The 12696-nt window shown below is 63.8% G+C and overlaps 5 protein-coding genes across 11 annotated transcripts; 3 read left to right on the top strand and 2 right to left on the bottom strand.

The window, feature by feature from the left end:
• Positions 1-63: 63 nt before the first annotated feature.
• On the top strand, positions 64-3444 carry SMTNL1 (smoothelin like 1). 5 transcript variants are annotated; one of them, XM_015863654.3, is made up of 8 exons: positions 64-630; positions 1052-1734; positions 1916-2102; positions 2386-2419; positions 2561-2677; positions 2806-2908; positions 3007-3158; positions 3233-3444. In XM_015863654.3, exons 2-8 carry the CDS (start codon positions 1066-1068, stop codon positions 3375-3377), a joined length of 1407 nt encoding a protein of 468 aa, XP_015719140.2. In that variant the 5' UTR covers positions 64-630; positions 1052-1065; the 3' UTR covers positions 3378-3444. The 5 variants fall into 5 exon arrangements, 4 of the variants coding, with proteins under 4 accessions (XP_015719140.2, XP_015719141.2, XP_085404425.1 ...); XM_015863655.3 differs by having other exon boundaries at positions 71-630; positions 1059-1734; XM_015863652.3 differs by lacking the exon at positions 64-630 and having other exon boundaries at positions 907-1734.
• A 43-nt stretch (positions 3445-3487) lies between these two features.
• LOC107314453 (ubiquitin-conjugating enzyme E2 L5-like) lies at positions 3488-4831 on the bottom strand. The gene is made up of 4 exons (XM_015863662.2): positions 4751-4831; positions 4245-4334; positions 3777-3963; positions 3488-3707 (listed from the first exon to the last, which is right to left on the bottom strand). Exons 1-4 carry the CDS (start codon positions 4769-4771, stop codon positions 3544-3546), a joined length of 462 nt encoding a protein of 153 aa, XP_015719148.2. The 5' UTR covers positions 4772-4831; the 3' UTR covers positions 3488-3543.
• A 107-nt stretch (positions 4832-4938) lies between these two features.
• On the top strand, positions 4939-8058 carry SERPING1 (serpin family G member 1). Of its 2 annotated transcripts, none has more exons than XM_015863656.3 (8): positions 4939-5147; positions 5322-5385; positions 5462-5972; positions 6055-6192; positions 6264-6467; positions 6604-6746; positions 6921-7140; positions 7483-8058. In XM_015863656.3, exons 2-8 carry the CDS (start codon positions 5332-5334, stop codon positions 7731-7733), a joined length of 1521 nt encoding a protein of 506 aa, XP_015719142.2. In that variant the 5' UTR covers positions 4939-5147; positions 5322-5331; the 3' UTR covers positions 7734-8058. The 2 variants fall into 2 exon arrangements, with proteins under 2 accessions (XP_015719142.2, XP_085404424.1); XM_085548298.1 differs by having other exon boundaries at positions 4939-5202.
• A 103-nt stretch (positions 8059-8161) lies between these two features.
• Positions 8162-9865, bottom strand: YPEL4 (yippee like 4). 2 transcript variants are annotated; one of them, XM_085548303.1, is made up of 5 exons: positions 9742-9865; positions 9340-9634; positions 8956-8999; positions 8713-8821; positions 8162-8455 (listed from the first exon to the last, which is right to left on the bottom strand). In XM_085548303.1, exons 2-5 carry the CDS (start codon positions 9529-9531, stop codon positions 8366-8368), a joined length of 435 nt encoding a protein of 144 aa, XP_085404429.1. In that variant the 5' UTR covers positions 9532-9634; positions 9742-9865; the 3' UTR covers positions 8162-8365. The 2 variants fall into 2 exon arrangements, with proteins under 2 accessions (XP_085404429.1, XP_085404428.1); XM_085548302.1 differs by lacking the exons at positions 8162-8455; positions 8713-8821; positions 8956-8999 and having other exon boundaries at positions 9006-9634.
• Positions 9866-10443: 578 nt separating this feature from the next.
• On the top strand, positions 10444-12616 carry CLP1 (cleavage factor polyribonucleotide kinase subunit 1). Its single transcript, XM_015863658.3, has 2 exons — positions 10444-11152; positions 11767-12616. The coding sequence occupies exons 1-2, from the start codon at positions 10547-10549 to the stop codon at positions 12436-12438; spliced, it is 1278 nt and encodes a 425-aa protein (XP_015719144.1). The 5' UTR covers positions 10444-10546; the 3' UTR covers positions 12439-12616.
• The last annotated feature ends 80 nt before the right edge of the window (positions 12617-12696 follow it).

Genomic DNA, 12696 nt, shown 5'->3' with positions numbered 1-12696 from the left:
TAGGAGACGGATGGGGGCGGGGCAACGGCTCGTTCTCAGCGCTGATGGGACGTGGAGTGCGGTGCGGAGCGGGGTGGGCGGGGGCAGGCGATGGAGGGCAGGGATGGATCGGGGTCGGGCCGGCCCACGCGTGACCTCCGCGTGTCCCCGTGGGTCTGCCCTCACGGCTCTGCCCCCGCGTGTCTGTGTCTGCTACGGGTCTATGGCCCCGTGTCCCTCTATGTCAATGTGTCCCCCATGTCCCCCCACAGATCAGGGCACTCTGTGTTCCCTTTGTCACCCTTCTCTCCCATATATAAGTGTCCCTCGTGTCCCCTCGTGTCCCACGCATCACCCATCTCCTCCATGTGCCGTGTCTCCGTGCCCACTCGTGACCCTCATATCCCCCCGATATCGCCTCCACGTCCCCCCATGTCCTCACGTGCACGAGTCCCCCCGTGTCCGTGTCCCTGTGTCCCCGTTCCATCCCGCAGTCCCCGCTATCCCCAGGCCCCGCCCGGCCTCCTCTCCCCCCCGTCCCGTCCCGTCCCCTCCCCGCTGTGCCCCTCTCCGGCCCCCGACCCGCCCCGTCGGCGCTGACTGAAGGCGGCACCTGCGGCGGTCACACGGCCGCAGGGAGAGCGGAGAGCGGTGAGCCGGGATATGGGGCGCCGGGGGGCTGGGGGGACGTCGGGGGTTTGGGGTGAGAAACGAGGATAGGACAGGATGGGAGGGAGGGAGGGGGGTCGGGGTTGGGGGTAGGGAGTGAGTTGTGGAGTTGGGACTGAGCTGGAGGAGCTGGGAGGGGGCAGGAGGAAAACATGAATGGGGAATGGGTTGGGGTGGGCTGTGCATGGGGGCGGGAGGGGTTTGGGGACAGGACTGGGGGGTGGGGGTTGGGTCGAGGTGGATGGGATGGGATAAATAATGGGGATGGGGGCTGGGAGCTGTGTTGGGGCCGATGGGGTGGGCGGGCAGGAGGAACGCTGAGGGACAGAAGTGCAATGGGATTGCATGGGGTGGAAGGCACGGGATGGAAGGCACGGTGGATACTTCAGTGACAGCCTTGCAGCCCACAGTAGGAGCATGGAGTCCACAACAACCGATGGAGCCCCAACCCCAAGTGACACTGCCCTGGGTGACCTCGCACAGACATCAACAGGGCCCACAGAGGGGATGGTGGGGGGGGACAGCGGGGAAAGTGCAGCACAGGAAGGGCAGGGGGAGGCTGGGGGGGATGAAGGGGGCGCTGGGGGGGAGAGCGCAGGGGATACAAGGATTGGGGGCGAGGTAGAAGCAGAGAAGAACTGTGGGAGTGAGGCTAAGGGGGAGGCAGTAGGGGATGCTGTGAGTGAGGTCAGCATGGCAGGAGATGCTGTGAGTGAGGCTAATGGGGAGGATGCAAGGGATGCTGTGGGTGAAGCTAAAGGGGAGGATGCAAAGGATGCTGAGAGTGAGGCTAAGGGGGAAGCTGCAAAGGATGCTGTGAGTGAGGCTAAGGGGGAAGCTGCAAAGGATGCTGTGTGTGAAGCTAAAGGGGAGGATGCAAAGGATGCTGAGAGTGAGGCTAAGGGGGAGGCTGCAAAGGATGCTGGCAGTGGGGCCAAGGCAGCAGGGGATGCTGTCAAAGAGCCCACAGCAGGGCAGGCTGCAGAGCACGAGGCCGAAGGGCAAACCAGAGGCAGTGCAGTGCCACAGGAGGAGGCTGAGCCGGGGCCCAGGCCAGAGGCAGCAGGCAGCAGCCAAGGCCGGCAGGTGAGAGGAGGCACGGCTGGGGTGGCATTGCCAGGGGCTGGGTACTGGGTGGCACTGGTGGGGTGGGGGTGGTGGCACAGGGGACAGGTTGTGGCTGTGGGGTGCAGGGTGGTGGTAGCAGGTTGGATGGCAGCAGTGAGGTGGTGGTACGGCTGTGCAGCCATCATGCCTGTGCCCATAGGAGCCCACCTGGCTGCAGGATGAGGATGATGAGCTGTGGCCTGAGTTCCCCCCCTGCTCACCCACGGAGGAGGCCACCAGCCCCACCAGCCCTACCACCCCTCTTTCCCCTACCTCCCCCGTGTCTCCCACGTTCCCCATGTCTCCCACATCTCCCTCATCTCCTGTGTCCCCCACATCCCCCACAGGTAAGAGCTACATTGGGCAGGGCCCTGAAATGAGCACAGGGATCCCCTTCCAGGGCAGGGGAGGCGGGAGGGGGCCTGGGATGAGGAATGGGGGGTGAGGTGGGTCCTCTCCCAAGCTCTCTTACAGATCCCCATACACTCTGTAGAGTCCCTCTGTTCCCAGTCCCAGCTGCCCTATTTGGGACCCCCTGTAGTTCCCCCAGGCACTATGGCTGCCCCAGGGGGGTAGCTCTATGCTGGGTGCCCCCTCTTGTCCTACTGACTCCTCTGCTCTCCCCTGCAGCTGGTAGCACTGAGAGCTCAGGTGGCAGTGAGAGGTGAGAAAAGAAGAACAGCCAGCACCAGGGCTGCCTCATAGCCCTGCCCCACTGCTGGCATCCCCATACCCTGTTCTCATAGGTGATATCCACAGTGGTGGCCCTATCCCTGCTCACAGCCACCACCCTTGTGTTCTACAGTGGTGTGTCTGCAATGGGGCCACGCAGCCGGGTGCCCCCTAGGGTGGCAGCTGTGGGGCGGCCACGAATGAGCAGCCGGGCACATGGGCGCAGCGCCATCCTGGAGAAGTTTGGGGGGTGAGTGGGGCCTGGGGAGGTCAGGGTGCGATGAGGACAGCTGGGGGCATGGGGCAGTGGGGGGACATTGCCCACTGGTGAGTCCCTGGGGGGATATGCACCAGTGGGTGACACTGGGTTGGCCACAGGGCAGCCACAGGCCCAGCTCCACACCTGAAGCGCGTGGGGGCCACGGGCTCAGTGAAGGCCATGCTGCTGGAATGGTGCCGTGCCAGGACACGTGGCTACCAGGTGAGTACTGGGGGACTGGGGGTGGCAGAGGGCCAGCAGCATCCTGATCCACTCCTCCACCACTCCTCCACCACCCCCCTCCCTTCCCACCCACACAGCACGTGGACATCCAGAACTTCTCGGGGAGTTGGAGCAGCGGCCTGGCCTTCTGTGCCCTCATCCACAGCTTCTTCCCCGATGCCTTTGACTATGGCAGCCTGGAGCCCCAGGACCGCCGGCATAACTTCACCCTGGCCTTCACCACTGCAGAGTGAGTATGATTCTGTCCCCATCCCCATCCCCATGTCCACCTCTGGGGCAGCCCTGGTGATGCTGGTCCTGCAGGGAGCGTGTTGACTGTGCCCAGCTGCTGGAGGTGGATGACATGCTGCGGCTGGCAGTGCCGGACTCCAAGTGCATCTACACTTACGTGCAGGAGCTGTACCGCAGCTTGGTGGCCAAGGGGCTAGTGAAAACCAAGAAGCGCTGAGGCCCCCCCAGCCCTGTTCCCCACTTTGTCCCTCACCCCTTAGGAATAAAGGTTTGCAGTGCCGTGCTGTGATGCCTTGTCTTTCGCAGGGACAGCATAATGCAGAGGGGTCACAGGCATGAGGTAGGAGCTTTATGTACAGGGCAGGGGACACTGAGGTGAGGGCTCAGGGCCCGGAGGTGTCGGGACGTGGCTCAGCATAGCGACGGGTGTGCTCCTGTGCCTGGTGCAGGAAGGACTCGGGCCTCTCGCTCAGCTCACGAGCCAGCTCAGGGCGCAGCACCCGCTCGGTGCCAGGGTTATCGAGCAGCAGCAGCAGGTCCTGCAGCACTGCGGGACACGGGGGGAGCATCAGTGAGGGTGCTTGCCATGTTCCCCACCCCAGCCCCCTGCACCTACCGTGTGTGGCGCAGGTGACGGGCTCCCAGCTCTCGGGAGAAGTGAGGGGCTGGCACACAGCGCCGTCAGGGCTCACACCGGGGTGGTGGATGCTGGTGAGGAGCGTGACACGGGGCGGCTCAAAGGGGTGATGTGGGGAGAAGGCCAGCTCGAAGCGAAAGGCACCCGTGTTGTAGGGGGGATTGTTCTGCAGCGGCAATGAGAGTGCTTCAGCCTCCAGCTGCCCAACAGGGGCACAGCCCCATGACTGCCCTGCCCCATGCCCTCCCAGGGTGAGTCCCACCATGTCCCTCTCCCACCCTTCATGGTGCCTCCTAGGGAAGTTTGCCCCAGCAAGGACTCTCTCCATGTCCCCAGGGCCTCCCCGTGCCCCCGGGACCTCCCAGTGCCCCTTCCATACCCCTTCCCCTAAGGAGCCCCCCCAAGACCCTTCCTATACCCCCCGTGCCCCAGCCCCCTCGTGCCCACAGGCAGCAGCAGTCCCCTCCAGCGCAGCACGTCGCGGTCCACCAAGTGCAGGTCGCGGACCCCTCCCCAGCGCCGAACCTCCTCCAGCTCCTGTGGGTGAGACCCGGTCAGGGAACGGGGACTCAGCGAGGACACGCCTCCAGGCTCAGCCCTGGGGCGGAGCAGCCCACGGTCCCCCCCGAAATGGGCCGTATCAACCAGCGGATCACGCCCCGAAACGGGCGATCTCACGGTTCGGGACACACCGCCTCGCCGTGCGGTCCCCGTCGGGGAAACGAAAACGAAACGGCCGCACAGATCCCCGTGGGATGCTGCGCGCCCCGCTGCTGCCATCCATTCTCCCCCGCACGGCGCTACCCGCACCCCCCGCCCCGAGTAGTGCCACCCCGCACCCCGGCACCGCATCCCCGCACTCCGACACCCGCACGGTCCCGCTGTCCCGGTCCGGCCCCGCAGGCTGGGTGCCCATAGCGGGGTGTTCCCCCCCAACCCCGCGCCCTACGCACCATAGCGAGCCGCCTGTTCATGGCCACTGATGTCCGGTGCCCGGTGCCGCCGCTGCTGGATGGGACACCCCGGGGCTGCCCGGTCCGGGTGGGGCGGGGCAAGATGCTGATGCCCCTCCCCGAGAGGGTGGGTGGGTGGATGGGGCGGGTTGGGTGCTGAAGGCCGGGGGGTTGGGGGGGTTAGGTCCGCCCGCGTGGGGCGGGACCGTATGGTGCAGGGAGCTGCGCTGCAGCCGGGTGCCCCCGCCAAGCCTGGCCCCACGCACTTCCCTGCTGATTTACGGGAAGCCGCTATGGCCTCCCGCCCTCCTTAATCTTTAACCACACAGGCCTGGGGCCGTCCAGTTCCCCCCTGCGGCCGGCCGGACACTTGGGGAGCGGACCAGACGGGCGTCAGGTGGGCTCGGGATGCTGCCCTTCCATCACACGGGGCGGGTGGGGGTGTCGCGCAGGTGCTGACAGTGTGTGGTTTGTGGGCTTGGGGAACGGGGTGCTGGATGCTAAGGGCTGTTGTGCTAAGGGGGGAGCACCGGGTGTCCGCTTAATACTTTGACCAATGCTTGCCCACCAGGTTGCTCACCATGAAGCTCTGCCTGCTGCTGGCGTGCCTGGTGGCCACGGCCACTGTCAGCCCGGTAAGCGTGGCACAGGGATGTGGACTCCCTGCAGCCAGGTGCCCCCTGCCACCCCTCACCGTGTCCCCACGCCCAGGTGTCCATGCTGGAGACCACTCCTTCTGGAACGATGAAGCCAATCAGACCGCATCCAACACAGATGGTGTTCCCACGTCCCACTACAAGCCCACCAGGGGACGTGGGGACACCAACCCAGCCTGTGCTCAGCTCCAATGCCAGCTCCAGGGAGGAACCCAGCCTGGATGCCGTGTTGGAGGCCTTGCAGCCTTTGGGCCCTGCGGAATTTGTGGCATCACCTGAGGATCCTGGCACAGCTGCCAATGGGAGCATGGCCACCCCTGAGCCTGGGACCACCACGGGTCCCCCCAGCACCCCTCCAGGCACAAGCACCCCACCATGCCCTGGGGACGAGGAGCCGGCCGAGACCTGCAGAGCACCAACAAGGGAGCAGAAGGAGGAGGTGGCAGAAGCGCTGGGCACCTTTGCCCTACGCTTCTACCAGCACATGGCAGAGTCTGCCAAACCCAACACGAACCTGCTCTTCTCCCCCCTCAACATCGCCCTGGGGCTGTCACATCTGCTGCTGGGTGAGGAGCTCCCCGTGGTGCAGCCCACACACCCCGGCCCTCCCAGCTGCCAGGTCCCTCTGAGCCTCACCATTGCCCCCAGGTGCCCGCGGTGAGACCCAGCAGCGCCTGGCTGCCATCCTGGGATACCGGCCAGGGCTGGCCTGCGTGCACGGTGCCCTGCGGCAGCTCACCAATGTGTCAGGGCTGCACTCCGCCACAGAGATCTTCCACCATCCAGGTAAGACAGACACTGGCAGGGAGGAACAGTGGGGTGGGCAAGGGGGTGACATTATCCGTGCTACCATACAGACCTGCACCTCCGACCCCGCTTCTTGAACGAGTCATGGCTCTTCTATGAGGCCCAGCCACAGGAGCTGAGTGGTAACGAGAGCCTGGACTTGCAGCGCATCAATGAGTGGGTGCACAAGGCCACACGTGGGCTTGTGCCCCAGCTGCTGTCCCAGCTGCCTGATGAGCCTCGCCTGGTGCTTCTCAGCGCAGTCCACTTCCAGGGTATGGCACGATTCCCAGGGTCTATCCAGAATCTGCTCTGAGATCCACCTTGGGATCTACCAACCTTCATTCCTCCATCCCTTGGTGGCTCTCAGCCCCACAACACCCCCACCCCATGGGCACTGTGTCCCTGCAGCCCGGTGGCAAAAGCCCTTCAAGACCAAGCATACGGTGCTGCTGCCCTTCATGCGCCATGGGCACCTGCCAGTGGATGTGCTCACCATGACCAGCAAGAAGTACCCTGTGGCCTCCTTCATTGACTCCCGCCTGCAGGTGCAGGTACTGCATCCCTGTGCTTGTGGAACGTGATGTCACGGCGTGATGTCACTGCCGTGGCATGGAAGGGATGTGCCAGGTGGTGACATCATCCCTGGAGCAGTGATGGGAAACCAGGCTATGGCATCGCTCCCATGGCACTGAATGAGGATGCCAGGCTATGATGTCATACTGCAGGTGGGGCGCCTGGAGCTGAGTGGGGGGCTGAGCCTGGTGGTACTGGTGCCACGAGGACCCCCAGAGGCACTGGGGGCTGTGGAGCGAGCGTTGGACCCCCCCACCTTCCTGGCATTGCTGCAGCGGGCAGCCAACACCCCCATGCGCCCTACTACTGTAGCCCTGCCACGCCTGCACCTTGACCTCGCCATGGATGTGGTGGCCAATGTTCATGACATGGGTAAGGCATCCCCCCTACCCCTGCCTGTGCTGGAGCAATGTCACCTCCTGCACATAAGGTGACTTTGCTCCCTGCAGTAGGTCCCCTGCACCTTTGCCTTGCAATTTCAATGCTCCCAGTGATACCAGTGCCCCACATGTTTCTAGTGTTTTCACATATCTGTGTCCATTGGTTCTCTGTTGGCCCCCATGTCCCTCCATGTCCCCTACGTCTTATTTAATCCCCTGCTGTTTGCCATTCCCCCCTTGTTCCTGGTGTCCTTTGGTTTCCCCTTGTTCCCGATGCTCCCCATCCCCTGCTGTTTCCATGCCATGGCAATGGCACTGAGGCTGATTGCTGCAGACTTTGGGCTGTTCCTGGATGCGGAGCTGTGTGGGCTGGCACAGGGCCCAGCAGTGGCAGTGGATGCAGTGCAACACCGGGCTGTGCTGACGCTGGACGAGAAAGGTGTGGAGGCAGCGGGTGCCATGGCCATCTCGGTGGCCCGCATGGCTCTGCAGCTGGAGGCTTTACAGCCCTTCCTCTTCGTGCTCTGGGATGAAGGCAATAGCATCCCCCTCTTCATGGGACGCCTTAGTGACCCCCAGGCCTGATGCCCAACCCCTCCTTCCACACCTCCATTTCTTCCCTCCCTCCTTCTCTTGTCCCTATCTGTCTTCTCTTATTACCCCTTCCACCTCTCTCCCCCTCTTCCCATTCCTCCCTCCTTGCTCCCCTATATCTTCTCTCCCTTTCCTCCCTCTTCACCCCATCTTTCCCTCTTCCAACAACCCTCCAGCCACATCCTTCTTTTCTTTCTCCTCCCTCCCACATCTCCCAAATCCCTTGCCCCCATTGGGTCCCAAAATAGCTCCTGTGCCTCTCTTTTCCCCCTTCAGCTCTGGGCCTGAGGCCCCAATAAAAGCTCTGAGTCACTAACTGGCTCCTGTTGGAAGGGGATCACTACTGCTGCTGGTGAGACAGGTGCCATCCCCCCGGCGCTGCCACATCCCCCTGGCACTGCAAGGTGACACATGACAGCTTCCTACAAAAAGCTTTTATTCTGCTAGAAAAGCTGCCCGCAGCCTCTGTGCTGGTGACGGGCCCCATGCCCCCACCCCAGCGGGTGACACAGGCTGGCATGGGGTGCTTCCACTGAAGAGCAAAGTGGGGAGGGCCCATGTCAGTAGTCCAGTGCCAGGTGCCTGCCAGGGTAGGTGTCGTCGTGGTGTCCCTGCCGTGCTGCTCAGTCCCAGCCGTTCTCCTTCACCATGTGTGACATCTCGATGATGAACTTCCCCTCCTTGTACTTCTGGCTGCTCTCGAATGCCTGCTCCTGTGGGGACAGCAGCCTGAGCCCCCCCAGGGCCCAGGTCACAGGACACACACGCCATGGATCTGGGGTCCCAAGGCAACCGTTGTGGGTTTGGGGTGCCCACACGGTGGGCTGCAGCAGGGCTTTGGGTAACCCAGTGGGATTTGTGGTGCCGTGGGCTCAGAGTGCCTGTATCATGTCTTTGGGACGCCCAGACCAAGGGATTGGGGTGCCAGGGTGATGCCCACCCCCATGTTGGGGGTGCCAGGGGCACTCACGTATTTCCAGCCCAGCGTGGTTTTGCAGCTCTCGCAGAAGATGTCAGCCACAGAGTGGAGCCCAGTGAGCAGCAGGCGCTGTTCGGCCGGGCCGCAGCCCACATTAACCCTGCAGCAAACAGGGTGCTGTGGGCACGGCTGGGGATGTTCCTTCAACCTTCTCCAGGACGAGCAGCCCTGGGTGGGTGAGAGATTATCCCATCCCCCCCCTCCCAGCATCCCGTCCACCACCGCAGTACTCACACCGAGTTGAACAGGTAGGCACGGCCATGGCTGCCCTGGAAGGACTGCAGGGACACAGCGTGACTCAACCCAGCGTCCCCTGTGCCACCCTCACCCCCTCCTCCATCACCACCACACCACCGTGGGGAGGCACTGTCTGCTATGGAGATGCCGTGGGGAGTGTGGGCACAGGGACACCTGGCACTGGGGACACCACGGAGGGGACATTGCAGGGGGGATGCTGTGGAGGGGACGCTGTGGAGGGGACAGCATGAAGGGGACTATGCAGAGAGAGGACAGACACCACTGCCCTGGGGGGGCTCTCACTGTTTCCCAGGGACACGGCAGAGGGGACAATGGCCACCCCAGGGCCCCGGGGAGGTAACGCGGGCGCAGAGGGGGCACCTTGGAGATGAGCTCCTCGTGCCTGGCCAGGTGTGCACGGCAATGTACGCAGCTGTAGGTGCGGTGGGAGCGCGGTAGGTAGCTGTGGAAGGTCCGGGGAGGCAGACGAGGGGCGGCGGGGACCCGGTGGCGGCGGGCGGGGGGCACGGCGGGCGGCAGCGCCCCGGGGGGTCGCGGGGGTGCGGGGGGCATGGTGCAGCCCCCGCACAGCCGCTCGCAGGGGAAGAAGCAGCGCAGCAGCGTGCTGACAGCCGTCGTCCCCCCGGGTGAGAAGCGGGCGGTGAGGGGGGGCGGCCTGCGAAGGGTTAATGGGGATGGGGTGAGGAGGGGGCAGCGCTGTGCCCCGCAGCACCGCCCTACCCCCCCCCCACTTCCCCCCGTCCCCGGTGCCTCTGAGCTCACCGCCTGCCGTGCTCCCCAGTGCCGCTGTCCCCGGTGCCGGTGCGGGGCGGGGGCAGCAGACGGAGGTGGGGGGGGAAGGGAGGGGAGAGCCGCGGTACGGGCACTGCATCACGGCGCCGTGACTCACTGCGCGACGTCACCGCACGGCGGCGACACGGCACCGGTACGGCACCGATACGGCACAGATACGGCACCGATACGACACCGATATGGCACCGATACGGTACCGACACGGCACCGATATGGCACCGATACGGCACCGACACGGCACCGATACGGCACCGATATGGCACCGATACGGCACAGATACGGGAGCGACACGGCACAGATACGGTACCGACACGGCACCGATACGGCAGCGACACGGCACAGATACGGCACCGATACGGTACCGATATGGCACCGACACGGCACCGCCAACACGGGCAGAGCTGAGGCCGCTCTGCCGGCTCCGTGCGCTTCCGAGCGGCCCCCGGGGCAGGAGGGGAGCGTGTCTCCCGTTGTGCCCGCGGCACACAGCGGGGCCAGGAGCGGTGAAACGGGGAGAGGCCGCGGGTGCGGCCCCCGATAGGAGCTGTACGGTGAGATACAGGCAGCACCGGGGGGCTGCCCGCAGAACCGGGCCCGGACTGCATCTCCCAGCACGCCCCATCCCGGTGATGGAGAGGGCTGCGCTACCACCTCAGTTCCGTCGCGTCCTGTGACGTAAGACGGCCCTGCTGCAGTCCGGGCTCCGTCCCGTGCTGCCCCGTCCCGTTCCCGGGGTCCAGCCGTGCCGCACTGCGCGGTGCGGTCGGGCCGGGCCATGGCGGATGATGGCGGCGATGAGAAGAAGCAGGTGGCAAAGTTCGAGCTGGAGCGGGAGACCGAGCTGCGCTTCGAAGTGGAGGCCTCGCAGACGGTGCAGATGGAGCTGCTGACCGGCATGGCCGAGGTGTTCGGCACCGAGCTGACCCGCAACAAGAAGTTCACGTTCGATGCCGGTGCCAAGGTGGCCGTGTTCACGTGGCACGGCTGCACCGTGCAGCTCAGCGGGCGCACCGAGGTGGCCTATGTCTCCAAGGACACCCCCATGCTGCTCTACCTCAACACACACACGGCCCTGGAGCAGATGAGGCGGCAGGCGGAGCGCGAGGACGAGCGGGGACCCCGCGTCATGGTGGTGGGCCCCACCGACGTGGGCAAGTCCACCGTGTGCCGCCTGCTGCTCAACTACGCCGTGCGCCTCGGCCGCCGGCCCACCTTCGTGGAGCTGGACGTGGGGCAGGGCTCCGTGTCCATCCCCGGCACCATGGGAGCCCTGTACATCGAGCGGCCGGCTGACGTGGAGGAGGGCTTCTCCCTGCAGGCCCCGCTGGTTTATCACTTTGGCTCCACCACACCCGGCACCAACATCAAGCTGTACAACAAGGTGAGTGTGTGGAGTCCCTGCTATGTCACCTTGTGCTTAGCCCTGCTTGGAGCTCCAGGGTGTCTTGCCCACCCCTGTGAGTCAGGGGTCGCCTATTGTTGTATAAAACCGTGGTGCGATGCACCAACAAAAGCACGAAGGGTAAAAAGCTGGTCCAAATCCCCAGCGTCCTTCTCTGTCTGCAGTTTGGTGATGGTTAGGAGCCCCTATTTGGCTGAAGGTTGCCCTCAGCCACACGCTTGCCCTCGTCCTGTCTGTGCAACATCGGGATCAGCTCTGCTGATGTGGTCAAGCAGCCTTTAGTGCACGTAATGCACTTTATGGGCAGCTTCAGCACCGAATGCGGCTGCTGCCCCTTTGGGGCTATTAACTGGGAGGTGGGCAAGGAAGGATTTCAGCTCAAGTGACTGACTGTGGCCCAGGCATTGCTTCTACCTCTTAGCACTAAATAAACCCGCTGAGTGAGTTAGGAGCATTGCCTCTGATTGCTGTATCCCTAAGAATGGGACAGGTCCTCATCACATGGCCTCCAGCTGTGTGGATGCCTTGTGGGAATGGAAACATCCCTCTCAACCCCACATGCTTTATCCTCGTGTCCCAATATCTGCCTGCAGATCACATCCCGCCTGGCTGACGTCTTCAACCAGCGATGCGAAGTGAACCGTCGTGCGTCGGTCAGCGGCTGCGTCATCAACACATGCGGCTGGGTGAAAGGCTCTGGTTACCAGGCGCTGGTTCACGCTGCTTCGGCTTTTGAGGTAGATGTGGTGGTGGTGCTGGACCAGGAGCGGCTCTACAACGAGCTTAAGAGGGACCTGCCCCACTTTGTGCGCACTGTTCTGCTCCCCAAATCCGGTGGGGTGGTGGAGCGCTCCAAGGACTTCAGGCGGGAGTGCCGAGACGATCGCATCAGGGAGTATTTCTACGGCTTCCGGGGCTGCTTCTACCCCCACGCTTTCGATGTCAAGTTCTCTGATGTTAAGATCTACAAGGTGGGGGCTCCCACCATCCCCGACTCCTGCCTGCCGCTGGGCATGTCGCAGGAGGACAACCAGCTGAAGCTGGTGCCGGTGACTCCGGGCCGGGACATGGTGCATCACCTGCTGAGCGTCAGCATGGCCGACAGCCCCGACGACAACATCTCGGAGACCAGCGTGGCCGGCTTCATTGTGGTCACCGGGGTGGACCTGGAGCGCCAGGTGTTCACCGTGCTGTCTCCTGCCCCTCGCCCGCTGCCCAAGAACTTCCTGCTCATTATGGACATCCGCTTCATGGACCTCAAGTAGCTCCAGCAGGGATGGGGCAGGGGGGACGTGCGGGATGGCCATGTGTGTCCTTGTACCACTTCTCATTGCCCAGCAGCTTCCATGCGCTGTGTTAGTGTGGGCACAGCTGGAGCAGGAGGCCATATGTTGTTTTTATATCCTTTTGTAACATTTGTTATTAAATTCATGTCTCTTTGGCTCTGTGCTGCTTGTTGCCTAGGGCTCAGGATGGAGGGATGGGTCCCTGGGTGCTGATCCCCTCTCCCCTTCCCCCCCCAA

The sequence above is a fragment of the Coturnix japonica genome, chromosome 5 (assembly GCF_054131305.1).
Source record: "Coturnix japonica strain WE chromosome 5, WE-NBRP24, whole genome shotgun sequence".
In the NCBI taxonomy this organism is placed as follows: domain Eukaryota; kingdom Metazoa; phylum Chordata; class Aves; order Galliformes; family Phasianidae; genus Coturnix; species Coturnix japonica.
The sequence above is the reverse complement of the archived record's forward strand: the minus strand, read 5'-3'. Positions and strand labels throughout refer to the sequence as shown.